Genomic DNA, 27,783 nt, shown 5'->3' on the forward strand with positions numbered 1-27,783 from the left:
TCCAGCATCTTTGCCTTTTAATATAAGATTTGTTTTCATCATTTTTGAGTCAACATATTTCTTCTAAAAATAGAGATCTTTGCTTGTTCTGAAACGTGACTTTCACTTGGAGGTGAAGGGGAGTAAGGCTGACTGCAATTCTGGGGTGGCGCTGCCAATGTTTCCCAGTCACGGACAAACTCCTCAAGGAATTCTGGATGCTCAAAGCAAGGATGAGTTCATTTAAAAACCATGTACTCTAGAAACAGGATACAAAGTTCTGAGCTCCCATCTGTGCCTGGGGTGGAGCCTCCTGAACACATTACTGACCAAAGGTAACCAATCACGGCTCACACAGACCAGAAGGCAGCGGCCCCTCCCCCAGGGGGTGCAGACAGAGGGATCCCAAACATATCTACCCAAAGATGACAGGGTGCCCTTCTAGCACACTGGTTGAGAAGGTAAGTGCACAGACACACAAGACGTAGGGACACAGGCCTGAGGATGTTACACTCCCGCGCTGGGCCAACGCAGACCTGGATTTAGTATCATGGAACTTCCTGGGTTTTCTCATGATACAGATTAAGAGTGAGATCTCCCCCTGCCCCCAAGGAAGAGCCTGGTTAGCTCCTGAATCCAAAGATGCCCTTGATGTATCCAGTGAGGCCACTCTTGGCCTTCTGCTCCAACTTGTCCTCAAGGGGTGGGAAAGCCACGTGGTTGAGGGCCAGGTCAAAGAACAAAGGCTTGCATGGGATGGGCTGGAATCCTGGTGGGAAGTGGACCAGGCTGGCTTGCTTGGTGACGAGGGACGGGTCCAGGCAGAATGTTTCAAACCGTTCAACCAGAGGCTGGAAGTTAAATCAAAAGGGAGGAACCCAGGTATTAATCACAGACCATCAGTGGAACACTAAGCGCTGAGCCTACATGTGCTGTCTCTCTTGATCCCCATAAATCTCCTATGAAGAGGTGCTGTCATGTCCCCATTTTATACTGAAACCTAGAGAGGGACAGAGAGGGGCGGGCTTGGACTGGGCCTCACAGATGTCCGTGCCAGAGCTCCTAGCCTGGGGTGCTGCTCTGCCCAGCAACAGGCTTCTGATTTCACCTGGGAGCATTGAGATGATTCCTGACAAACCTCATACGGGCAACCTTCAGGTGTCTGAATAAAAGGCAGGGAAGTAGGGTGTTTCCTTATAAGTTAAGGGTCCTCTGTTCTACTCATGTGCACACATTCCTAGTGAGTTATGGGTCCTACTCTTTCTTCCCCACAAGCTACAGCCCAGACTTACCTTATTGTCCTTGACTTGGGAGGAAGTCTCTGTTTGGTGGGAGTCACTTTCATCTGAAAGTTTCACAGGGAATAAGTAAGAACAGGGACTTGACACACTATTGTCACGAATGACACCTGTTACACATACGGGCTCTAACTCCCAGGAGCAAGGGTGGCTAACGTGCGGGGACGTTAGTTCTCTCCCTCCTGGGCCCAAATTCTGCTGAGAAGTAGTGCAGACAAAGAGATGACGTACACCAGAGCCAGTGCGCCAGCCGGGTGACGCAAGCTGCTGCATGGAAGATACTTTAGGGAGAAGGGCAAGAGAGCAGCATTTCTCTCAGTTCTTCTACACAGTGAGATGCCTGCATATGGCAGAAGTAATGGCAGGGAAAAATAAACATCTTGCAGATGAACCCAAACAACCCCTTGCAATTTTAAAACATTGCAGGGGGAGGGAGGGAAGAGGAAGAGCAGGGGAGGGGGACCTGGAAACAGAAGGAGCAGGCAGGGGCTCACCCAGAATTGCTGCCGCCTGCAGGGAGCATTTTTCCGACCTCACTTGTGTGATGAGCTCTCGCACATCAGGCAGGTCCTGTAGTGATTCAGAAAGCTGTGTCAAGAGCTGGGGCAGGTCACAGACGCACACCAAACTCACCTGAGTTCAGTGATTCCACTGGTATTTTCATAGGATCTTTTTTTTTTTTAAGCCTTAATTTTTTTTTTTTTTGAGAGGGCATCTCTCGTATTTATTGATCAAATGGTTGTTAACAACAACAAAATTCTGTATAGGGGACTCAATGCACAGTCATTAATCCACCCCAAGCCTAGCTCTCAAGAGTCTCCAACCTTCTGAAGCATAACGAACAAGTTCTTCCATGGTGAGCAGTGCAGGGGCAGTCATATCACAGAAACTTTTGGTTTTGATCACACATCATGAACTACAAACAATCAAGTCAGATATGATCATTCATTTGATTTTTATACTTGATTTATATGTGAATCCCACATTTCTCCCTTATTTTTTTTTTTAATAAAATGCTGAAGTGGTAGGTAGATAGATGCAAGATAAAGATAGAAAGCATAGTTTAGTGCTGTAAGAGGGCAAGTGTAGATGATCAGGTGTGTGCCTGTAGACTAAGTATTAATCCAAGCTAGACAAGGGCAGCAAAACACATAGGATCTTTTTTTTTAAAACCAATTCTCCCTATTAAGAAAACAAAATACTAGCCTGTTTCAAATGGGAAAAGCTATGCCATGGCTTAAGCAATATGCCTGGAGACAGTAATGATAATATTAGTAAATATATTCATCATGTGCTAAATACATTATGACCCAGGCATGTGCCAAGTAGTTTCTATAACTGTTATTTCCATCTTCATGATAATCCTGAGGTCGTCTGTCCTCCCATTTAACAGATGAGAAGACCTTGAAGAACCAAGAGGCCAAACAACATGCCCAGTGAGTGGCTGCAAAACTAGCGGGACTCAGAACCAGGCTCTCTGGCTCTGGGGCCTGTGCCCTTACCTGCCACGTTCCACAGCTTCTAAGAGGGCAATGCCATTCTCTGGCCTGTCTCTCACTTGACAAAATTCAGGATGATCTGATAAGGTCTGGATACTGCTGAAGTCCTCATACCTCTAATTCCTTGATACTTCCCCCCCGACAACCGTCTGGTGCACTAGGGTAGGGGGGCACGCGTAAAATGCCTTTCTTCTCTCCCGACAGACCATCTGCCCCGCTGTGAAGATGCCACACTGGTCACCCGACCCTCTACTTCCTATTGCTCTGCCTTTGCTCAAGGACCTCTTTCTTCTTTTGTGTTTTAGATGGGCTCCACATAAGCCTTGTGGCTGTGATGAAACCACAAGCTCACTGAAAGCAGAAACCAGATGTCCACTTCAGTCCCACCTAGCGCTGGTCCCACAAACGGCAAGAGCTCTCAGAGCAGCAGCTCGCACTTGCTGGCTTGTGACTGTTAATCACAGCAACCTTTGCGCGCTTTCCTCAATAGTCTCTGCTTGTAAAATGTGCACGGATTCCTCGGGCCACCCGGTGCCTCATGCCCTCGGCACCGCAGCAGCAGACAGGCTTAAAGTCCATACAGTAAGCCCAACCAGATGGGCAGGTAAGCCCTGAGGCATACCCGAACTGCCTGGGGTGGGGCCTGAGAGTCTGCACATCTAGCAGTCTCCCAAATGCTGCTGCTGGTCCAGGTACACTCCGTGTGGCAAGGCTTCATCAGTGGTTCTGCACCCGAGCATTATCAGAACCACTGAGGGGCTTAAAAACACCCCAGTGCCTGCCCCAGACCCCATACCAATTAGAAGCAGAATCTCTGGGGGTGGGACCCAGACATCCATCTTTTAAAAATCTTCCTAGGTGATTCCAAAATGTCACTGAATCTAAGGGCTTCCTCTAGGTTCATGTTAACCGGAGGAGTGGCTTTCCCTCGTAGAACCTAAGCCCTCTTCAGGCCTGTACACAGCCTGCAGCTCGCAAGCACTCAGGGATGCACCACATCCCCAGCTGCCCGGGCAGGGCCAGTCTGAGGAGCTGCAGTCCCTCGGAGTTACACAGAGCCTTCCTGCGCAACTTCTCTGGCTTTGGAAACAAGGTAAGCGACTCACCTTTAGGCTGTTTTTGAAGGCTCCAGCATCAGAATTCACTTCATTTGCGTATTTCAGGACTCTGTCATATAGAACAAGGGCTTCGCTCCACTTCTTCACGAGCACGTAGGACTGAGCAATGAAAAAGCACCTGATGGGGAGGAAGAAGAGCCACAGTGTCCTACAGCGACAGTCACCTGGGGTCGAGGCTTTCCTTGTACTTCAGGCTAAATTTTAAATTTGGAAACAGGTCACTTAACCTTGGGAGCACTGCATGGGGGACCTGGACACTGAACCAGGTTTGCCAGGCTAAGCTGCAGACTCCTCCCGCATTTGGAGATAACAGCATAGGTCCAGCGCTGACCCAGTGTTTTTACTTATTGGCTGACTCAGCAAAGAGGCAGTTCCCAAAAGGTGCTCGTGGAAGCCAAGGACAGGCAGGAAGGAGAAATGTCAACTGGTTCAAATATAAAGCCCACCTATCACCACCCACATATCAAGTCACAGTTGTTCACCTCTGCTCATCTCTTTTTCAAAAACCAAATCTAAGAAACCTCTTTCTAATAGAAACTACAGGATGGAGGGTCTGCAGGAGCCAGGAGGAGGGGCAACGTGAGCGCAGGTGGAGCCCCTGAGAGTCAGCGCACCGGGGCACGAGGCAGCACAGGAAGGGCGATTACACCTGCCTTACACACGGCTCTGCTTTGCCGTTCTATGTCCCCATCTTGCTACGCAGCCCACTTCCAAGTTACAAGTGATATGATTCATTTAAAAACTAAGAGGATTAGCTCTCTCTCAATGCAGTTCAGGCTCCACTTTGGCTCTGCTAACACCTTTTCCAACACTTGCTGCTTTTCCACTGAGCAAGGAGGGAGAAGACATTTAATGTGTGCGCTCCAGCTCCCCTGCTCCCCCAGCATGTCTGAAGAGTGAACGCAGTACACTGGGAACTCCCAGCCACAACCTGTAGTAGAGATTTCCCCTGAACACGCTAGGCTGACTCTTCTCTGGTTGTGGGCAAGGTGCCCCCACAGCCAACAACTCAATCTTCCAGGCCACGGGACATGCTCCCAAGGCTTAGAGAACCACTGGGCAGCAAAGGAAAACTCTGTCCACCCTATGGACCTTACCTGTAAGCCTTGTACACCAGGGTCTTGAGGCCTATCTCTTTCTGGAAGGCTCTGTCCTCCTCTAAGCCAGGAAGCTGGAGCAATTCCACCAGATTCTGCACAACAGATACAGTAAGAAAACTAATGGAGAGGAGGTCTCAGGCGGAATTTTTTACAGAAGACCTTGTAAGAACAGACAAGGGTGAAAACAAACAGCCTGGCTTGAAATAACAAGCAGTCTTTGAGGAATGACCTGGCAGCAGCCACACCTGGTGTTCCCTCCATCCCTGTCTGATACTGAAAGCCTACTTGCCTTTAACGACTCAGCTCACACCTCACCTCCTTCAGAGACTTCTTGGACCATCCCAACTAGAGGGGGGTCTCTAGCTCTGAACTTTCATTTCAGAGAGGCCCATTCATCTGACATCCATACAGACACACCCTGACATCTATGCAGGGTGCATGTGTCTCACAATCTCACTTGCTGACAAACTCCCACTGGACCAAGACAGTGTGGCTCAGGTCTCAGGATACTCCACAGCACGTGGGAGAGCATCTTACACAGGTGATGTGCTCAGTGAATACCAGTGGGTTTACTAGTCTCACACACATCGACACATATGAGTATCGGAGCTCACAGATGGCGGCATGGTACAGGAACAAGGACTCTTGTCTTTTACCAAGACACCAACAGCTCCCGGCTGTCATGACCCTTTCACCAGGCAAAGCTAAGACATTCTGCGGCCAACACATGTGAAGGATGGGCCCCTGCTTTCCCAGTCCTCAAGGGTCACCTGTAGAATGATGTCATAGAGCCGGATCAAGTCCTGGGGCCGGGGGGAGCGCTTGCTGTCATCTTCCGGCTGCTGCTGCAGCAGTGCCTTCTGCAGCCCTTTTGCCATGTTCTCATTACGCTTGATCGCCGTTGACAGCTTGATGTGAGTCAGGTAGCTGGAATGTACCACACGTCAGCTCAGCTTATGCTCAAGGAAGCTGACGTTCTGGAAAGAGCACTGGGCCACAAGTTGGGGCTGACCTAGGGGAAGCGTGGGAGTGACGGCATGTCATTTGGCCTGGGCCTCAAGCTCAAGGGGCCTCAACTCTGGCTGTTGTTCGGTGGGAAATCTGCAGGGGACCAATATGAGACCTTATGACAAAATTTGCTTTCAGCTTGAATTATACGGTCTGTTTCTTTTCTTAAGAGACACAGAGCTATTCATTTCAGAGGATGCTGCTAGTCCTTAAGATGATCCATGGATGCTAAGTCCCTGGAACAAGGACTAGTCAAGTGCCTGCTAGGTATAGGTACAGACCTAGGAACTACCTGGACAGCCTGCTTGCACAACAGCTGCTCCTACCCATCTGACGGCCTTCTCTTCTCAGAAAATACTGAGAGACAGTCTCTCTGGATGGTTATGTGTATTAAATACACACATATACCAGAGACCATGTATGATGCCTAATTATCTCAACTGTACCACCTGGAAAGTCTCTTTGATATTTGGGGATAAAAACATGGTAACTATTTAAAAGTCCACTTAAGAAGTATTTAGGCTTCTAGACCCCTGTCCTACTCTGGCAGAAGGCTGGAGGCATCCCTGGGAGAAGGTACAGCCTGGACATGGGGATACAGGCCCAACTGAGGTCAGGGACTCCGTAACAAACACAGGGATCACAAGACTGTCCCATTCTGTGTGCTGACCTCCTAACCTTCTACTCAGCTTCCTGGACAAGAGCAAAGAGCAGCCTGGTGTATTCTGATCAGCCCAGAAAAGAAACCCTTCAAGTTTCTGGAGGGGGGTCCTCAGTGGAAGGGCTGAGCAGGAACACCTACAGTGAAGACCACAGCTGGCGGGCCCCACTTGTATGCAGCACTGCCACCAGATAAGCCACAGTTTCTAATGGGAATGGATGAATAAGGATCACCAACATTTAAGGCAAACATCTAACGAGACAGAAGGGGCCAAAACTGAGGGGGAAGAGAAGCAACTTGAAAGAACCAGACCTTGCAGGAAGAAAACGACATTATTAACTAATTAGGAAAACTATTACTGACAAATCCTCAGATAAGGGAAGCTTTTGTGGCTGTGAAATGAGTATGAGACACTATATTTAAAAATAATATTCAAAGGACACAAAAAGCCCTTAAAAATTAAAATACTATCAGAAAGAAGAACACCTGTAATAGACGGGGGCGGGGAAGAGCTGAGCCGAAGCACGGGGGCCGGGTGGATGGGGGGGGCTGTAGGGCAAAGCGGGGAGAAATGCCGAGACCCAAAGATCAAGACGGAGAAACATACACAGCATTTAAAGAGTTGGAGGTAAATGCCAAAAAAATTTGAAAAAAGTAGGTGTCTGCTTCTGAGAAATGAGAGAGAAGGTCGTGAGATGGATTTTCTTAAAGGCCTACAGAAAAATCACTCTCAACACAAAGTAACTGTTATTCATAGGGTGATATAGGAATCTAGAAACATCTTACAAAGTTTTATTTAATACAAAAGCAACCTGATTCCTGACCCGGATTTCCCCCCGAGCTGGCATCTGGGTCCCAATAGAAATCCGTGATCCTGGTACGAGCCAGACCCGAAGGTGGGAGAGCAGACCCGAGGGGAGGGCGGCTGCCCAATCGGAAAGGCTCCTCAGTCTTGCTGAAGTTCTCAGGGCCTTTTCTTGGTCAGATGGTTGGAGCAACTCCTGACTCTGCCTCTTTGCGGTGCTTAGCTATAGACACCGTCCTTCGGCTCCTGGCGCCTCATCTTTCTGATGGGGTTGTGGAAACACAGGCCCCCCAAGGGCCACTCTTGCTGGGTATTCGTGCATCTGAGTCATCTGGCAGTGAATCTGACATTCAGGTAGTAGCCAATTCCCTAAGAGTGGAGATTTTAAGCTAAGGAAAGGTGTTTTTGTGGTTTGTTTTTATAAAAATGTGAAGGGGCAGGGGAATGGTTGAAAATATTGTCAGGTTTACTGAAAAGTTACTTAGAAATGAAAATTTCAAGGTCACATGGGGAAGAGAATCTGAAGAAGTGCAGTTTTCCCAAGTAATTTAATTTTCCCTATGAAGTTCCAAAAATGTCACTCTTCCTTCCTTTCTTCTGTGAAACAAAATGATCCATCTTTAAAAAAAAAATTAAACTTGACAAGGTGATTTAAAATGTATACGAAAGAGCAAAGGGACGGAAACAGTCAAGCCACGCCTGAGGAAAAACCTGGTGGGGTAACTTGCTCTAGCAGACACCAGGACTTATATCAAGTTACAACGAATCACTGTAGTGGTCTAAGTACAGACAAATAAACCAGGGGGGCAGAAGAGTCCAGAGAAGGGGCAGCAAGGAGAAAACGGGCTGAATGCCTGACAAAGCTGCCACTGCCGATCTGCGGGGAAAGAATGGAGCAGTCAGGAAACTGCAGGAACCACCACCATCCTCACGGAAGAAGGTGAAGCGGATCCTTACCTCACTCAAACACAACTCCAATGGAATTAAATTTGAGTTAAGCTGAACTTAATGTGAAAGGGACAATGTAGAACATTCAGAACATAGAGGAGAATAAACAGGAGCTTGGCACGGGAAGGGGCGTGGTCAGCTCTAGGAGAGAGTGGGAATCAGTCTGGGCGGGGCTCTGGCAGCTTCAAGGCTACTGGCTGTATTCCAGTTCTTAAGCTGTCCACAATCTTAAATTACACATATAGTAGCATAGTATATAAATGCAGTATATATACTCATATGATAACATGTATACCTCCTGTTATATATTAAATTATGTATGAAATGAACATAAACATTACATATACTCTGTTGTTTCAATAATATATTTCACAATGTTAAAAAAGTAAAAACGTTACAACCCTTACCTATGTAGGTATTGAAGATTTGATACCTTCCCTGACTCCCCTTCAAGGGTGCAATCTCTCTGTTTCTGCAGAAAGTGAAAGAGGTAAAGGATAAAACAGCAGATTCTGTCCCTGGCTCTGACCACCTCATTGAATGGTGTGGTCCCCAAAGTGCCCTAAACATAAGGCACAGACTCTAGTAGGTTGGGGGTCCTCAAATATCAAAGATCTAGAACAAAGTGGCCACTCAGCTGCCACCGGCATGGGAAAACTAGACATGAGTAAGGGAATTCAGAATCATGGCCAGTAAGGCTTCCTGTCCACTGCTCCAGTGTCCAGGCCCAATGCATCAACACCAGACATTCTACAGTCCATGGCTCCACTTTGGGGTCTGTGTCTTAGACCCATGTTCAACCCCCTGGGCTGTCAGATCAGTGATACAAGGAAGACGCAGGGACTGAAGCAGAGTCAGAGAGAGGGGAAGGGGCTCTGCTGCTGGCTGGGAAGATGGAGGAAGGGGCCAAGGGGCAAGAAATGCAGGCGCCTCTAGAAGCTGGAAAATGCATCCTCTGGAATCCTGGCAGTGGAGTCTCCTCTTGGGGCTTCCCAAAGGAACGCAACCCCACGAACCCATTTCAGACTTCCAACCCCAGAACTGTATGTTTAGTTTATGTTGTTTCAAGCCCCTAACTTTGAGGTAATGCTAAAGCAGCAACCAGGAGCTAATACACCTTGGTATCAGCATATTCCCTTCAATCGTTGAGACATTCCTGCAGCAGCTGTGCATTCCAGGTGGGTGAGGTGGTCTGGGCCCCGCATGTACCTGAATAAGTGGTAAAGGGTAGTGTACTATACAAAGGCAGTCTGATGGGAAAAGAAAACAGTGACTACAGCTTAACAAATATTTATAGAACACTTTATACTCGAGGTACTGTGGCAGATACTAAAAAAAAAGTTGCTTTTAAGACACAGTCTTGAAAATACAACAAAAAAGTAAGTATCAAATAATACACAAAATGTCAAAAGGCAATTCTTGATTAATTATCAAACAAAAATTACAGCTGCAAGTATCAGAAATGGGAGAGATTTTTGTGGGCTAGGACGGTGTAGGCAGGTTTCTAAAGGTGAGCTCTGAGCTGGACCTTGAAAAACAGGTGGGGTTTGGAAAGGTGAAAAGGGAAAGGCAGGCTAAGCCCGGTGTGAGCAGGGAGAGGAGGAGAGCGGGCGGGACGCTGAGGCTGACAGCCAGCCCGTTCGGGAGGCGGTGATGCAGCAGCCCAGGCGGACTCAGAGAAGCAGCACCGCAATGCCGGAAGCGAGCGGGGCAGGGCCACACGCCCAGAGGCTCAGGGAGTCCGAAGTGTACCTGCTAGACCAGTGGCCTCTAAAGGGGGGCACACACAACCCAAAAAGTGTGAGTGTAAGGAGAAAATTGGAACTTCTATTTATATTTATCTCATTTCTAAAAATTTTATTTTAATGCATTTTATGTAGTACAAATCAGTTAAAAAGTAAGGTATATAACTTACAAATAAACAGCAAAGGCAGGTGCTCAATTCTACTTAGAGGGTGTGTTATAAAAGTTGGGGAGACCAGGGCTCTAGACCTAGGGAAATCACTGGGCTTTTCATTAGACAGTGAGATGGGATCCAGGAAGATTCGACTGGTGCTTGTGGCAAGAACAGCCTGGAGAACTGAACCAAGACCAACGTAAGAAAAACCGTCGAGAGACCTTTGCAGCAGTCCAGGCACAGACAAACGTCTAGTCGGACACAGGCGGACGGCCACGCGGAGGGAAATTACGGAGGGAGAGTAAGCAGGGCTTTTGGTGACAGGGAAGAAAGAAACCAAAACGGCTCTGAGGTTTTCAGCCTAGATGCCCAAGTCACAGTGACATTATTAGGAAAAAGGGGCTCCAGAAAAGTCTACTTACAGATATGAATTTGAGACCAAAGGCTTAAAAGTAATATATGAAACATTAGGAGGAACAGGACAGAGAGAAAATTTCTCAACCTGATAGAGTCCAGAGGCTTTTGTTATTTGTTGGCCGATCACCACATCTAAAAAAACCAGTGGCTAAGAGTCAGAGCACGCACACCCCTGGGACCCCACCTGAGAACGAGACACACACACCGAGGGGCACCCCGTCCCCACAGCAGGAGCCGGTGCTCAGCGGCAGGCCCACCTGATCTGGCTTCAGCTCTTCCCGAACAGCCTGGACGGCGTCCCGACACTCGCTGAGCATGGATTCAAACAGACGCTCCTTGGTTTCTTCGCTTTCAGCCTGAACAAAGGCAGAATGCAGTTAAAAGGTTTCCTGTTGAGTAAGCCGCAGGAGGGCCCGTGCTTTGATTCCCCCATTACACACGAACACAGGCATTCAACCCAAATACCCCCACATCAGAGACCATTTCAGTTGTTATGATTCTCCTCCATATACGTTTTTTCTTATAGTCTTATTCCTTATTCATATGGAAGTGGGATTTATATACATATATTTATATATATACACACAGTTGACCCTTAAACGACATGGATTTGAACTACATGGGTCCACTTACACATGATACCTTTTTCAAAAAACAAAAAATACATGGGAAAAATTTTTTCAAGATTTGTGACAATTTGAAAACTCATTTTCTTTTCTCTGGTTTACTTTAAGAATATAGTATATAACACGTCTAATATACAAGATATGTGTTAATTGGCTATTTATGTTACCTGTAAGGCCTCCAGTCAACAGTAGGCCATTAGTATTTAAGTTCTGGGGGAGTCAAAAGTTAAACAGATTTTTTGACTATGTGGGAAGTCAGTGCCCCTACCCACCCCCACCCTGTTCAAGGGTCAAGTGTACATAAAAATTAAACATACTGAAAAAGTATCTGTATAACTGATCTAAAACTATCCTCCAGGCAACATACGCTTTAAATTTTTTCCTGTCTGAGAATTTTCCACAACTTGACTCCAACACTTCTCTCTGCTCAGGACCTGCATCTGGCATCCCTAAAAGGGCTCTACAGGTCGGATTTGGAGCACCGCTCCCTGACACTGAATGAAGCACAGCATACCACAAGTTTCTTTTCCTTTTTCCCTCTGGAACAAACTGTCTTGAACTTTACTGTATGCCAGCAGAATTGGGTAATTCAGACTTGGAGATACTAGATTTCTTTATCACCCAAGCAAGTGAGAAACATTATTAATAAATACCCAATCAAAAATACATTCCTCCTAGATATCATAAGAGTTCTTTTCACCACAGAAAATCTGTTCTCGGATATTCCATAGGACCCTGTTGAGGACATTTTTAGGACGGGCAAGGCTGAAAGCAGTCAACAGTCTCTGCACAACTACAGGGCGTCACCCCTCTGCTAGCCGCTGGGATAAGGGAAAAAGTGATTCATTAACTGAATACCTGTCACACCACATTATCATTCTAAAGAATCTGACTGAGCAGGTGGGAATGGACGAAAGACAGAAAGGAGATGAACTTGTGTTACTGGCAGACCCACTGTGACATGAAAACATCAACATTCCATTATTATATTTGACTTTACACGGCAACTAACATCCAATCTGATCTCACATTCAACTGACCTCTAAGAAAGCCCCAAAGCAAACCCTTTCTTCTCTTAAGAACTCTTATGTTTTCTCTCATTTCCACTGAGAAAAAAATTTTCCTTGTAAATTACCCAGTATAAATCAAACATACTTTTCTACTTAAAAGTTGCTTGACTTTCCTGTTGTTCACAAACTTGGAACACATGAGGGCACTCATTCTGTAAATCTATCTGTAAGGGCAAACATGGCTACCGTGAACTCACCAAAGCCCAGAGCAGTGCTGTCCAGCAGAACTTTCCGCCGGACGAACACGCTCTATACCTCCCCTGGCCAATGCAGTAGTCAGTAGCTATGTATGGCTACTGAGTACTTCAAGGTTTAATTAATTTAAATTTAAGTAGCCATGTGTTTCACTGGCTACTGTCCTGGACAGTGCAGCTCTAGAGAAGCACACTTCACACAAAACACTGTTAAGCGTCTCAAGTTAGTAAGATTATTTACAGTCATTCAATCAAACTCAATGGCCAAACTTTTTAAAGAACAAATCCTGTGGAATGGCGTGGCTGTATAACAGTTAGCTGGACAAAGGTGTGAAGAGACTTGGCACCAAGTGCGTGTGCGCGCGCGCACACACACACACACACACACACACACATGCACACAGAGTCACGACATCAGAAGGCAGAATGAGCTCCTGCGTCAGTTTTGACACCATGCAGTCCAGTAAATATGCCACCAACACCGTTTGGGAGATGGGTGGGGTTCAGCGTTTAGGGCAAAGGGTGTGTAACAAAGAGAAGAGCAGACTTCATTTTACCAGCTATACAGGATGTTTCCTTTTCTGGAGGGAGGGTATGGCTCAAATAAAAAATAAAAATGATGCTAAAATGCTAAACCTCCTTACTGCCATGTGTTAACTTTGTTCCCTTTGAATAAGGAAACCTCCGCATCAAGGTGCTGAACATAGCACACTTTCCCACTGCTTCCACAAAATTTTAAGTTCCACTGGGAATTTGACATAAGTCTTCAATCACAGTGAAGGAAAAAGGTTCATCTTTGGAAGAGAGCACTTCAGCCAGTTGTGTTTTCTTACGGCGCCCACACTGCACAGTGGCTCAGAGGCCACTTTGGAACAGCACTTGCCATGCCTCCCCCTGGGCCAGGCAAAATGCCTCCACACAGGAGGCCTGAGACATATTTCAGATTCTCTATAAACCTATTATTCTGTAAGTGCCTGTCACGGAAGATAAGATAATCCTGAAAGGACAATGGAACAAGAAGCGCGTCTATGTGCGGGGGCACGATTCCTTAGCATCTCTACACAGACCTCCCAAGTCTGCCACTGAACCAGTAAGAGCACGCTCCTCAACACAGTGGCTTGCTCCCTGTACACGAATCTGGGGTCTGCCTGGGCTTTCCCCAGGAGTGCCTAGTTCCTATGAAACACAGCAATCTTAAGCCAAGAAGTAATACAGTACTCATTAGTCCTAATGAATGAATTAATGAATAAATAAATAAATAACACTTTTTATAAAACCTCAAACACCCAGCATGTGCTTTTCCAAGCCTCAAGCCATGTCTCAGGGCTGACTGTACAGAGGAAAACGAGCTGCCCTGTGTCATGAGATAGAGACCCTGTGCTATGAAAAACAGAGTTCCCAAATTGTTTTCACACCTACAAAAATTGCTGGAAGGTGGTGGTGTGACTAAGAGACAGACAAAGCAAGTCTGACTACATTCTCCACCACACCCAAAAAGAACCCAGTCTTGGGATGGGAACCAAGACCCACCCTGTCCACTGAGGTCTAGGAAAAAACATATAGAAATCCAATAAAGGAGGATGCAAACCTCACTTACAAACAGATTTTTTAAAGAGAGAAGGATAAATGGTCTTTCTTCCAGTCAAATATTAAAATAGTAACCATAACTTAAGGATAAGAATCATCAAACCTGGAGATATTTTAAACATGCCCCCCACCAGAAGAGCTGCCTAACAACACCCTCAAAGTGCAACCACCAGTAACAATTTGGGTGTGATCAAGTATTAATAAAGCAAAGCAGAGATAAATTATAAAGTAAGACAGTATTAAGGAGGTGAAGCTGTAAAGCTTGGCTAAAGAGACTATGGATTTTACAACTGGATTCTGGCTGTGGATTAATTCTCCACTCCAGTCTTTTCAGGCTAAAATTGATTTATTTTATTATTTTATTTTGGTATCATTAATCTACAATTACATGAAGAACATTATGTTTACTAGGCTCCCCCCTTCACCAAGTCCCCCCCCACATACCCCTTCACAGTCACTGTCCATCTACGTAGTAAGATGCTGTAAAACCACTACTAGTCTTCTCTGTGTTGCACAGCCCTCCCCGTGCCCCCCACACACGCTCAGGCTAATATTTTATCTCCCTGAATTATTTTTTCCTTCTGTGCCTTTCGGTAAACTGTTTCAGTATTTAAACATCATAAAAACTCTTCCAGCAAGCTATCAGCTGGGGCTACCAAACTCTCACATGCCAGTTCCTAAAGGGTGGCCAGTACCAATACCAGCAAAGTTAGGAAATGCTGAAACTAAGAGCCCTGTATCTAAGGAACAGCTCTCGGTTTCCAGGGCAGAGAACAACGTGACACAATAATGAAAACTGGCAAGGTGGGTAAGGCCCAAGTCATACCCAGCCAAATAATCTGACAGTGGCACCAAGGGTTCTTCTTGGGATTAACTTCACATGGCCAAAGGGTGTTTCCCATATTTAATAAATCATGATTTGTTCAATTCAGTAGATATTTAATCAGCTAGTGCTAGACCTGACATCTAAGCATTTAACTAACCCTGGCACTGTACTTAAAAAGTATTTTACTCACTGGTTTGATTTGGTATACATAGGACATTGGTGATATAGGACATTAGGACTTCACTGTTTTTAATGTTAAAACCTTACTGGGATTTCTGGAGATTCATTCATGTTTTGTTTGATCTAGCACATTACTTAAAAGTCTCTGATACTCAGAAATGACCCTAATGATTTATAAGATCCTTAAAAACCAGAGATAATTGTATTCACCACAACTAGCAAATTAACCAGGCACTAAATGGGAGGTAATAGTACAACTCCTACAAACATTAAAATGGTTAGGGAATATTATAGACTTCATGTCAATAAATTCAATGATTTATATGAAATTAATAAATTCCTTTTAAAAGCAAAACTCATCCAAACTAGGGAATCTGAATAGTCCTTTAACTCATAAAGGAATTATATTTGTTTTAAACAAGCAAAAAGAAATAAAAAAAAACATTTCCATGAAGAAAACTCCAGGCCCAATGGTTTCGCTGGTGAATTATAATCAACACTTAGGGAAACAAGATACTGATATTACACAAACTCTTTCAGACAACAGAGGGGGAAACATCTCCAAATTTAATTTATCAGGCATGTATAACTGATAGAAACTGTGAAGAAAAACATTACAAGAAAAGAAAATCATAGGCCACTATTTCTCACGAAAACAGATGCAAAATTCTTAAAAGTATTAACAAATCAAATCCAGCAATATGTAAAAAGTGCAACATACCTTACCCAAGTGGGGTTATCCCTGATACGCAAGGTTGTTTAACACTGAAAATTAATCAACATAATTCACTACGTTAATAGGGCTCAAATAGTCTTCCCCCTTCAGCCTGTATCTTTCCAAATTGGAAGATTTCAGCTGTCCTCGTGTGCTCTTCCAACTCTGGTCTCATATGCCCCCCAAACACTCCACGGTGTCCTGTGGAACAGGAGTTGAAGCCCACCCGGTATTCCAAGCGCACTGCCCATCACAGTCTTCACTGGTATAGAGAAGCCTTCGTCAGGTCTCCTAGTGGCCCCCTTTTATCGGACTGGGGAGCAGCTGCACCGAGCAGCGCAGGCCCACACCAGCTGGGGCAGGAAACCTTGGCTACTGATCCTGACTGACCCCGACGTGAAACCTTGGACCGACCAAGCCTCCATGGATCTGCATAAAACATGTCCAACGGGAACGGTTCGGACTCTTGTGTGCAAAAGCGCTTTTTACGTTTAAATCTAATAACTGAAGTAATGTGAGTAAGACAAGAGGATAATGGCTTAAATGGATGTTGGTGGAGATCTTTAGAAAATGTTACATCACACAAATTCATCACCTTCATTATTGAGCTTTTGTATTACTGCAAAGACCTATTTACTGAAGGATGGTTTTCTTCTTCTTAAGGACCTTAAATACCATAATAAAACACAGCACATGAGGTAAAAACCCAAACTATCAAATACATTGAGATACTTTTGTTATCTTTCCACTTCAGTTTTTTGGGCAGGTACTTAATAAACCAAAGTTTTAAAATAAACATATTCTTTAGTAAATTAAGATCTAAAATTCTTGATTTAAGTAACTTTACTTAATCAGAAAAGAAGTTGAATATGCATTTTAAAATTTATGTAGTATTCTCATTTTAGGCAATTTATTCTACACCAATAATCCAAAATATGGAAAAATCCATCTAGACAAAGATTCACTATATCACTGCTTATAGTGCTTAAAAGCCATACACAATGCAAATATCCAGTAAGAGACGTGCTCTGATTAAACAGCACTTTAAAAAGTACACCTGCCGCTATCTATGTATGTTAAAGATGGATATTAAATAGAGTATATCTAACTACATAAACATGAACACTGAAGATGGGGCAGGAATGCAGACCTAGCAGCAGCTGTGCCGAGATAACGAGCTCTGGGAACAGGCACACCTCCGGGATAACTGCAGGTTTGCTTACAGGCCACTGCAATAAAGCAAGTGTCTCAACAGGGAAAGTGAAACGAATTTTTTGGTTTCCCAGTGCATATAAAAGCTACACTGAAAATCATTATGTCTAAAAAAAAAAAGTACACTCTTTAACAAATACTTTAGAGCTAAAAAATGCTAACCATCATCTGAACTTTCAGCAAGTCATATAATCACTGATCACAGACCACCATAAATATAGTAGTGAAAAGGTTTGAAATACTGTGAGAATTACCAAAATGTGACACAAAGTCAGCAAATGCTGCTGGAAAATGGCACCAACAGACTTGATCAATGCAGCATTGCTGCAAACCTTCGATTTGTGAAAAAACCAGTGTCTGCAAAGTGCGATTAAAGTGAAGCACAATAAACAAGGTATGCCCACATTTTTTTCTTTTTTATGTATTCAAAGTTGGAATAACGTCACTGCTTTTTTTTGCCAAGATGATCAAAATCTCGACCGCCCCTGAACTGCTTTGGAAGAGGTGGCTATGACCTAGAGATCCAGAAGTCAACCTTTCAACTCTCATAAAACTCAAGCTTGAGAGGAATCCTTCTAAAAATGTGCACAAAGCTCAACTAGTCATGGCATGACTGAAGTGAGCTTCAATTTTAAAAGCAATGGTTTCATGTGCAGTTGTAAAGTGTTTTCACCTGGTCTAATCAGCCCAAACTAGATTACATTTTTTTTTACAACTAGGCAAGAACACCTCCCCCATACAGATTTTTATTCTCTAATTATGTGTAAAAAAGCAAGGGGAAGATAAATTCAGATAAACACCCCCATACCTTCTCCTTCCATATGGAAAGTCCGCTCCCCCAATTAACCTACTGAATTGGAGATGATTTCCCTGCCAAGGACTATTTGTTTTTGTTAAGGTTCTGCTTATTCAGTCTTTACCAGAAGACCAGGTTTCTGCTAGTGTTCTCAGTTAAGTGACATTTAGAAATGCACCAAAGTAAAATAAAACGATTATGTTAGTAGCCCTCCCAATGACTCTATTATGTATGTGGAAAAGTTCAAGAACATGAGCTTTGGCATCAAAAGGACATGGTGTTAAATGCAAGCATCCCCTTCTATCAGATATATGGCTGTGGGCAAGTTAAAGTCTCTCTGAGACCAGTTTTCCCATCTGTGACATGGGAGTATCACTCACCCCACAGGGTTAAAAAGATGAAAACATTAAAGCATTAAGCAGAGTGTTTGGGACATTAAAGGGGATCATCACCTACCTCTGATCACTCTATGTTCAGGTGACTACCAGGCATTTAAAAAATGTTGTGGATGATTTGTAAGAATGTGAAAAATCCTTATAACATGTTAATAAAAACAGGATACAAAATCAGATTTCAGTGTATCACAACATGTAAAAAAATACCTAACATGTCTTATGAATGTGAAAAAGGCTAAACGCAAATACACCGAATTACTTAATAAACATTAATTTTTCTTGTCCTTTATCTGCTCTAGCTCTGTGGCCCCATTCCTAAGGAGTCCCCATTTAATTTGCCCTCATGGGCTTCCCAACCCTATTCTGGCCAGAACTCCTGCCCCACTCACTGAGGGCAGGCTTTTCTTCCAGTGCGCATCGCTCAGAAAGGAAAGAACCCAATCGCATAATCTAAGTGGTTGGTAGCAGAGCCCTGGTCCATAAGAGATTCCGCCATACAAAAGTGCCAATGAAATGTTCTCAAAAAAGCTTCTCAGCTTTTTAGTTTAAAGAAAAAAAAAGTAACTTCCTGATACTGTTTTAGTTTGCTGTCCCTTAAGCAAATAAAAGGGAAGGGAGAGGGACAACACGCAACACAGACGGAGCACAAAGAAATTCCTCAGTTGCTGAAAGCTGCCCCCAACCCAAAGTAGCTATTTCGGAACAAGTCACTGGAAAAGTTTGGATGCTTAAAACAACTCATCAGCCCCTAAAAAAGCACCCCTATATACAAACTATTCAGGGTGTAAGAGCTTACTGTGAAGTCCCATGAAATATGACTGGTCCCCGGTGAGGCTGCAGACATCCTCAGCAGCCTGGGCTCTTTTTTTAAGATGCTCCTTCACCTCATGTGAAGGAAGAGCTCTAAAAAGTGCCTTAAACGCTGTCTATTTTGTACAAACCAAGATCCCCACGACCTCTCATCTTGAGGAACTCATTTGATGTTCTCAACCACAAACAGGTAACATGACCTCAGCAGGCGGCAGCAAGAGGCACAGCTTTGCATGCACATTACACACATACAGCACATAAAACAAGATATTCTGGTTTAGTTAGGCTTCCCTTAAACAGCCCAGGAACAAAGAGCTGGCTCCTTTATGACTAGGGCCAGGACAGAGGTCAGACAGGAGCGACAAAACAGCTAAGCTTCTGCACCACCTGCCGGCTGAACAGTGGCCCCTAAGCAGCTACTCACTGCTTCCATTTTTATGTTAATAACCATCACTGTCAACTTCTTTGCCCTCTAAACATAATTCCTCTATAGAGTCAGCATTTAAAATAATTTTATTCAAGAGGGCATCTTGAAACTGTTACCAAATCTCACATAGCATTAAAATAAATTTTTGTTTTGTGAGAAAAGAACACCAACAAAATGCTACATCTTCAACACATAGTGACAACCTTCAGACACATACAGAAGAGAGAACAGAACTTCCACCTTACCTGGGCAATGGCTGCCTCATTATCAGCCAGTCCCAACAGAAAGATTCTCACTTTGTCGATCTTCACGGGCACCGTTCTCCCTCTCCATTCCACCTCACTCATGGTAGCTGCCTGTTTGGCTCGAGTCTGAGTGATCAGTGCCTGGAAAGCAGTTTTACAAAGTTAAACCTTGAACTGTGGAAACTATTAAGTGTCTCCACCTAATTAATATACTGCCTTATAGAGTACATTCAAATTTGTAAATTCCTCCTTGGCACCATATATTTTAGCTTACAGAAACTCAAATATTAAAAGGATGTAATAGAAGGCTAAGAAAAGCAACAGTAAGCTTCAGTAAGGGTGTAAGGAGCAAAGCGTATCTGCATACACTGCGGAGTGTAAATTAGTAGAAGCCTAACTGAAAGATATTTGTCAGTACATATCCAGAGCTTCCAAAACATTCAATTCTACTTTTAGGAACTGATCCGAAGGAAGTAACTAAAGATGTGTACAAGAACTGGGGAATAGATATTCACTGGAATACTATTTACCATTTACACCATGAATAATAGTGAAGTGGGCAAATAAACTTCAGTACAGCGGAGTACTATGGCCATCAAAAGACACGGAAGAGAAATACATTTACTGAAGTGGAAAGAATTCATGTAACATCATATTTAAAAAGCACATCACTAAACAGTGTATCCTGAGATCCTGTTTTTAAAACATGTGCCTCTTTTCTCCACACATATGAAAGTCTGAAAGATATTCACAACATTATTAACAGTGGTTATCTCTAGGTGGTAACCCATGTGATTTTACTTTTTCCCCATCTTTTCAATTTCCTACTTTTTCTATGAACCTGTATCAATTACTTGCTTAGAAAATAAATGTAATGAGGTAAAAAGTTGAATACTTAAAAATATTAAATGAAAGCTTTTCTTAAAAAATAGGTATAGATATAAATATGCATATATTAGCAATTCATATATGGAGTGACAGGATTATGAATTACTTGTTTCTCTGGACTTTTTCAAATCGAAGACTTTTCACAAAAATATACATACTAGATTACCTCCAATTTCTCAGCCAGGAGACCCTCGGTGCCGCCAGATCTCAATCTCATCTGCATGAGTTCACTGATAGCTGACTGGTCCCCTGAGGAAGAGAGGGAGAGACTGAGTGGAAAATCCAAGGGTCTGGTCTCTTCTCCTGAGAACCAAGCACCTTCCAGTGAGTCCTCACAAAGCTCCTGGGGAGCACAGAAGGGAGCAGATGGAAATGGAAGCAAGGGAATTAACTGCTTTCTGTGACTTTGGGCAGGGCTGACACTGACAGTTGTACTTTTCTCACCAGCCAAAACCCATGCTATGGATGGATGCAAGGGAAAGGGGAGAAAGCCAAATAGATTCCCTAGGCCACCTGAGATGAACTACCACCAAGCCACTGGTCGATACTCAACTCAGTCCCTGCTCACCAATGTTACATGCACAGTAGCGAATTCCCTGCTCACCGATGTTACATGCACAGTAGCGAATTCCCTGCTCACCAATGTTACATGCACAGTAGCGAATTCCCTGCTCACCGATGTTACATGCACAGTAGCGAATTCCCTGCTCACCAATGTTACATGCACAGTAGCGAATTCCCTGCTCACCAATGTTACATGCACAGTAGCGAATTCCCTGCTCACCGATGTTATATGCACAGTAGCGAATTCCCTGCTCACCAATGTTATATGCACAGTAGCGAATTCCCTGCTCACCAATGTTACATGCACAGTAGCGAATTCCCTGCTCACCGATGTTATATGCACAGTAGCGAATGTTGGGCGAGATCTCTTCCACACGCTGGTTGTACAGCACGGCCTGCTCCTCTGTGAAAGCGCTGGCTAGCTTCTCATAGATTGTTCTGTGAGGAAAGAAACATCAGGTTCCACAGCAGCCTTAAGAAAACAAACTCATAAGGAACACAGTGGCAATAAACAAAACACGGCATGTCGAGGCCCTTCTACCAACTACCAGAACTGGCATGTTCTAAGGATGAGGGAATAATCAACATTTCTAAAGGAAGAAAAAAAACTGTACTAACTTTCACAGAAACAGTCACTGACCAACCTGCAGCTCGCATCTATGTGCTGTCAAAACCGGCCGCAGCCTTCGGACGGGAGGACTTACTTGCACCTGTTAAAAGCCTCGATGGCGGCTTTCCACTCCTGGTGTTCGAAGCGCAGCATCCCTGAGAGGCAAGCCGCGTACGCCTGGCAGGGGACAGGGAAAGAGGGGCTGCTTCACCGCCCGCGGGCCACTGTTACAGCTCCACCGCCTCTACCTGCTGTGAGCTCTGATGTCAAGAATGTACTGATTTTAAAAAAGAAAAACTTATTTCACTAGTACAATGAGATCATTTGTTTTGATTCACTACTTCTCAGGAGAGAAGTGCAAAATTAAGGAAAGTTATTTTCTTCATTTCACTCAACAACCAGCCTCTGGGATGATAATGTAAGTATCAGAAGATGAATATAAACTTGCAAAAAAATTCTTATTTTACGAACTTTCCCAAATCTAAGATTCAAGTTTTCCATCTTCAAATCAAAAGAAGCGTAAGTTTTCTTTAAAAGTTAGAGCTAATTACTAAAAACCAAGAGCTTAAAAACAACAGATGCCAACTTCACCTTGAAAAAGCAAAATCAGGCTTTTTCCTCTCCTCTCAATATGTGACATAAGCAGCTCTGTTCTAGTTAACTGTAAAGTCATGTGACATCTCTAATGGCCACAACAGAGCAAAGCTGATTTTAGGGTGCTAACCTGAGCCTCTAGCTTGGTCTTGGCATCCACGCGATTGCTCTCACACAAGCATTCCAGGTCCTCGGCATGCTTCACAGCTTTGCGCAGGCGAGACAACAAGTGAAACCGTTTTCGGGGTTCAGTGTTGGCTTCCTGTTTGAGCTGCATGGCATAGCTCCAGGCTCTTTCAGCATCCATCAGAACCAGAAGCAAGTATCTACATCAGAGAGAGCACAGGAGACTGAATGCTAAAGGCCAGGAGCATCAGACTCAGATATTCTCTGAGGCACGATCTTTTTCCTACACTCTCCCTGGCTTTCCTCCTCAGAACTGCTCTTCTCATGGCATCAACCACAACCCCCAGATCAGCGTCTCGGATTCGGACTCAGGCTCCACGGCAGGCTTCTAACAACCTACCAGCTGTCTCACTGAAACGTCTGCTGCTACCTCAAATTCGGTAAAGCCAGACTTGCCCCTCCCAAATTTTAGCAAACAGACGTAGCCCAGGCACACAACCTGGCCTCATCTTTGAATCAACACCTCCTTCATCCCAACCCAGTTAGAATCCAAGTCCTTAACAGGCAATATATTGAAGTAGTTAAGAAGGCGGCTCTAGAGTCTCAGTTGGAATCTCAGTGCTGTGACTTTGGGCCAAGTACTACCTTTCTGTGCCTCACTGTCCCATGTAGTGATACATGTTAACACACTTAGACCAGAGCCTGGCACCTTCTCAGGCCTAAATAAGTTAGCCTCTCTATTACTATTTTGGTGAATCTTTCTTTAAATTACTGCCTTGATCTTCCTTAAATGTCAGCTTTATCTTGTCTCTCCGAAATAAAGGATCTTGACATCCTAAGAGACTCTTCCTAACTTGAGCTCATCAGATTTAATCATACACCCTGCTATAGCCCAGAACAGTCTCTATGCTCTAGTTTTCTGACTGTGTCTCCATACACCAAGCTCCCAAACTCTTTGGTGCCTGAGAAGCAGTTAACAATTGTCCACAGCATTACAGTTCCGAGGGTGCATTCAGACACCATGGCATGCTCTTTTCCCTGGCATAGAATGTTTTTTCCTCTCACTAATCTTTCAAGGTCCAGCCTCCTCCATGCTGGCTTCCTAGCTTCCCAATCAAGAACCCACAAGCTAGCTGTTCCCTTCTAAGACTTTAGAATTCTTGAGAGTAAATGACACACAATATGGCGATTTTGCTCTTTTGTAGAGCTCCTGTTTTGTATTTCACCAACGTCTATTGACAAGATCATAGTCAATGCGGTTTAAGAACTGTGCTTCCCAATATAGTGTCTGGTCAGTCCTGGCCACAGGCTAGCCGGGAGACAACAAACATTTTTTTGTAAAGGGCCCAATAGTAAATATTTTAGGTTTTGTAGGCTATATGGTCTTCATCACAGCTACTCTGCTATTGTTGCACAAAAGCAGTTACAAACAATACCTAAATGAGTGGTGTGCCTGTGTTTCAATGAAACTTTATTTATAAAAACAGGTGACAGAAGAAACAATTTGGCTTATAGCCGAACTTTGAGGAACTGACCTGGAGACCTTTAACACATGTTGGTTGACAGATTCATCTTTCAGCAAATAGTAATGAGTGCAATTGGCACTGAAATACAGAACTCTTCTGTAATAATTTACATAGCCATATTTCACTTGAGATATACTGATTTAAGCAGGCACTTATACATGGAAATTTGTATTCTAGAAATCTTACCTAATAACTGATTAGATTCTAACCACTGACTTTAACATTTAGCATCCCATCATAGTTCTTGAACAAGTTACTGAACCTCTTGCAGCCTCAGTTTCCTCATCTTATAATAGAGGAACAGAAAAAGGCCCATTCCACAGAGTTGCTAAAAGAATCACATGAGATAATTAAAGAGTTTGGCACAATGTCTGGCATGTCGTAATTGTTCAATAAATCTATCAACAAGGAATATTTCACACCTAGCACTGAGCAGTCAATACCTGTTATCAGTCAGAAGATCTTCAGTTATTTTCTTCCCTGTGAATTTGTGTCTGTTCCCCATCTTGAAGTTGAGTGTTTTCCGGAGACGTCTTTGTCTACGGGAACAGTAGCCCCTGTGAGAAACCACAAGCAAAAATTGTTCAGCCAACCTGGCAATAGTTTCAAAAAGTAAATTCTATAAGGTCAAAGGTTTAAGGCATTCTACTTATGGTTACTATAGAAACCACACAACATCTTGAAAACATTTACTGAAGTGAAACATGCTGGGCAGTATGACTGGTATTTCAGAGGACACATTTCAAACCTAATCTAAGGTAGAAGACATCATGACTGCAGTGACCTTTTGGGGAAAAAAGGTTTATGATTAGGAGCAAAAGGGGGACTTCTGGGATGCTGGGAGTATTGCCTTTTAATCTGGGAGCTGGTTATAGGTTGTGAAAAACTCACTATTTTTTGTACTCTTTTCTGTATATAAATTATACTTCAATAAAATTGTAAAAAAAAACTTTAATGTTTTTAAAGAAAGGAGAGGGAACAGTTGACCCAAAAAGGGCAGAAGGCTGACAGCCATAATAACTTGAGTGTTGGGGTTGCTGTACTATCATTTCTACACTTGCTTTGAAAATTTCCTTAATAATTACCAAAAAAAATCACGTCATAATAGTTTCTTATTTAAAACTCTCTTGTGGCTTCCCACCACCCCTAGACTAACACCTGAATGAGTTCCCTGGCCCACAGGGCCCCATACATTCTGGCCCTGCCTACTTGTCCCAATTCAGCTCCAGCCACTCTCACTCTGCCCCAGCACTGCTGACCCTTCACCGCATGGCTGATTCCTCAGAATCTGAGACACAGAGTATTTTGGATAGTACTTTTAAAAACCAGGTAGTCAAAGCCTAAATAGCTGGATATTTCTACTTTCAAAGTACTGAACTGTATTATACATTAGGCATCTATTCTAATTTTAAGAGTCATGCTAAATTTATACCCCAACTTGAAGACTGTTATAAAATTTACCAATAATTTTAATGATATAACAGAAATTCCCCTTATATAATGTTTAAAATGTGGAAGGCATTCCATTTAACCGAGACTCTACAATATGGTAATCACTATAACTGCCTGTTATTTTCAGCAGAAGCTTCCGGTGTATCTGAAATATTGTGAGGCAAAATAGATAAAAAGATTGGCTCCTTTTATTCACTATAAACCTTAAAATTGAATATTAAGGACCTTCTGAGGATTCAATATAAATTCAGAGCTAGACTTTCTAGGTACACTTTCTGATTTATGAGCCGGCAGGATATCGGTGAAACCAAACTGAGTTTGAAAATTCCACAGTGACCGCCATACATCTCATACATGACACTGACCTGTACCTCTGGAAATCCCCATGCCGTAAACCATGCTGCTGCTGGGATTCCTTAATAATCTGAAGAACTAGAGTCAAGATTAAGGAAAAACTTACAATGGCAAGAATCCAAATAAATCAGTACATGTCCTCTTTAGATTGTATTTGTATCAACCCACAGCACACTAAGCATTTCTGAAATACTTGGTTCATTAACTAGTGAAATCTCTTGCCACCATTTTCAACAGCCACCTTGTCATAGGACGGGCTTTTCTAAAGGTGCAGAAAAGCTGAAGCCCTGAACTGTTTCTACTTTCAAACTAAAACAGGAGGGCATTATGAACCACGGAGGATTACTAAAACCCAACAGCTTAAATGAAGTTGCTGGATTCTTAATGCTGAGTATAACTGGAGTGGTTCCCACCGTTTTACACCTGGACCCAGTATTTTACTCATTCAAGCAGGTTCAGGTTATAAATGACTTACGTGTACTACTCTGCTCGTTGCATAACCTCCTATGTGTGCCAAATTTTACTTTCCTTAACAGCTGTGATGTTGCACAAGTCTTTGGTTAGCACATGCCTATCAAACTAGGCCACAGTTTGCCTAAAAATATTAATAATGTTTTTCTTGTAAAAGAAAAAGGCCTGAGCAAACTCTTTTTTAAGAATCACAAAATATTTTAAGATTATGTACGAAGATTTAGGAATCCAAAGAGCTTTACCTACAGTTTTTCTTTTAAAGTTTCCTTAGTGTTTTTCCACACATGTATTTAAAAATACTGAACACTGAAAGAACTATTTCAGTAACTAGAAAGGAACAAGGAGATACAGTTTGCAGTAAAATCAAGGCATTCTAACATCTATTTGGAATTATACCACCAGTTTGAAAAGTAAAGCTCCAAAACGTAACTGCATTCAGATGTCAAGTTAAATGTGTCAGAAGTACATTTTCCCCACGTTCCTTATTTCAAAGAGTCACAAACTAACGTCGTAAGCACTTGCGATATTCTTGACAAAACTGGAAACCGATTACCAGAACTCCAGCTTATTTGAATTCTCAAGGAGGTAAAATGCACACAGACCCAGTAAGAAAGGTATACAAGTCATGTTAACAAGCTACGATGATTTAGTATCCAAAATGGGCCGCAAGCTTTTCTTTAGAGCAAACTTTGCCTCCACTTTCAGAGCATCAAACTGTAATTTTTACTACCCATTCTCCGACGGCTGTCAGGCAAAAGTATTAAGTCAAAACGTCGGGATTGCAGTTTCTTCTCTCCAGTTCAGCGGCTCGGGGTGCCCAGGCAGGAGCTCACCGGGGTGGTCAGAGTGTCATCCCCGTCACCAGCCCTCCAACCGGGCAAGTACAGAAATCTGCCCAGTTACCCCGGTGCCGCCTGAAAGAAAAGGACGTCCCCCCGCCTGAAGGGCGAAGGAGATGCGAGAAAAGGCATGCGGAAATACAGACCCTGTAATTCTGAGTGCCAAAAAGTAAGAGAAACTGCCTCCCTCGGCCTCTCCTGCCCAGGACCTGCAGGCACCCGCCGCCTCTCCCGCCCCCGGTCCGCCCGATCGACACGTAGTCATGGCGAGTTAGGCCCGATTACTCCAGGATACTCTCCAAACTCAGGCTATCCCCGAATTCTTTGTTTGCCTTCGATCCGGCTGAAGGCCGTTCGTTTTCCTTATTTTCCTCTCCGCCTGCCCCGCGTCCGCCGCCGCCGCCGCCGCCGCTACCCCCGCTGCCGCCGCCGCCGCCGCCGCCGCCGCCAGGAACCTGCTTCTCGGCAGCCATCTTGCCCCTGCGCCGCAGAGCAGGACGGGATAGAGGAGGAGGGACGGCCGCGGCGGAAGAGAGCGGGACCCGC

At 43.9% G+C, this 27,783-nt stretch overlaps 1 protein-coding gene across 3 annotated transcripts; it reads right to left on the reverse strand.

Moving 5' to 3' along the window:
* SRP68 (signal recognition particle 68) lies at window positions 1–27,717 on the reverse strand. Of its 3 annotated transcripts, none has more exons than XM_036996995.2 (16): window positions 27,533–27,717; window positions 25,939–26,005; window positions 24,565–24,678; window positions 22,600–22,795; window positions 21,970–22,052; window positions 21,594–21,703; window positions 20,868–20,950; window positions 19,814–19,954; window positions 10,988–11,086; window positions 8,824–8,888; window positions 5,765–5,921; window positions 4,992–5,086; window positions 3,883–4,012; window positions 1,772–1,847; window positions 1,272–1,324; window positions 1–830 (listed from the first exon to the last, which is right to left on the reverse strand). In XM_036996995.2, exons 1-16 carry the CDS (start codon window positions 27,708–27,710, stop codon window positions 603–605), a joined length of 1,875 nt encoding a protein of 624 aa, XP_036852890.2. In that variant the 5' UTR covers window positions 27,711–27,717; the 3' UTR covers window positions 1–602. The 3 variants fall into 3 exon arrangements, with proteins under 3 accessions (XP_036852890.2, XP_073092060.1, XP_073092061.1); XM_073235959.1 differs by having other exon boundaries at window positions 21,522–21,703; XM_073235960.1 differs by lacking the exons at window positions 21,594–21,703; window positions 21,970–22,052; window positions 22,600–22,795; ... (1 more) ...; window positions 25,939–26,005; window positions 27,533–27,717 and adding an exon at window positions 21,486–21,504.
* Between the last annotated feature and the right edge of the window lie 66 nt (window positions 27,718–27,783).

This window comes from Manis javanica, chromosome 4, assembly GCF_040802235.1.
Source record: "Manis javanica isolate MJ-LG chromosome 4, MJ_LKY, whole genome shotgun sequence".
NCBI lineage: Eukaryota > Metazoa > Chordata > Mammalia > Pholidota > Manidae > Manis > Manis javanica.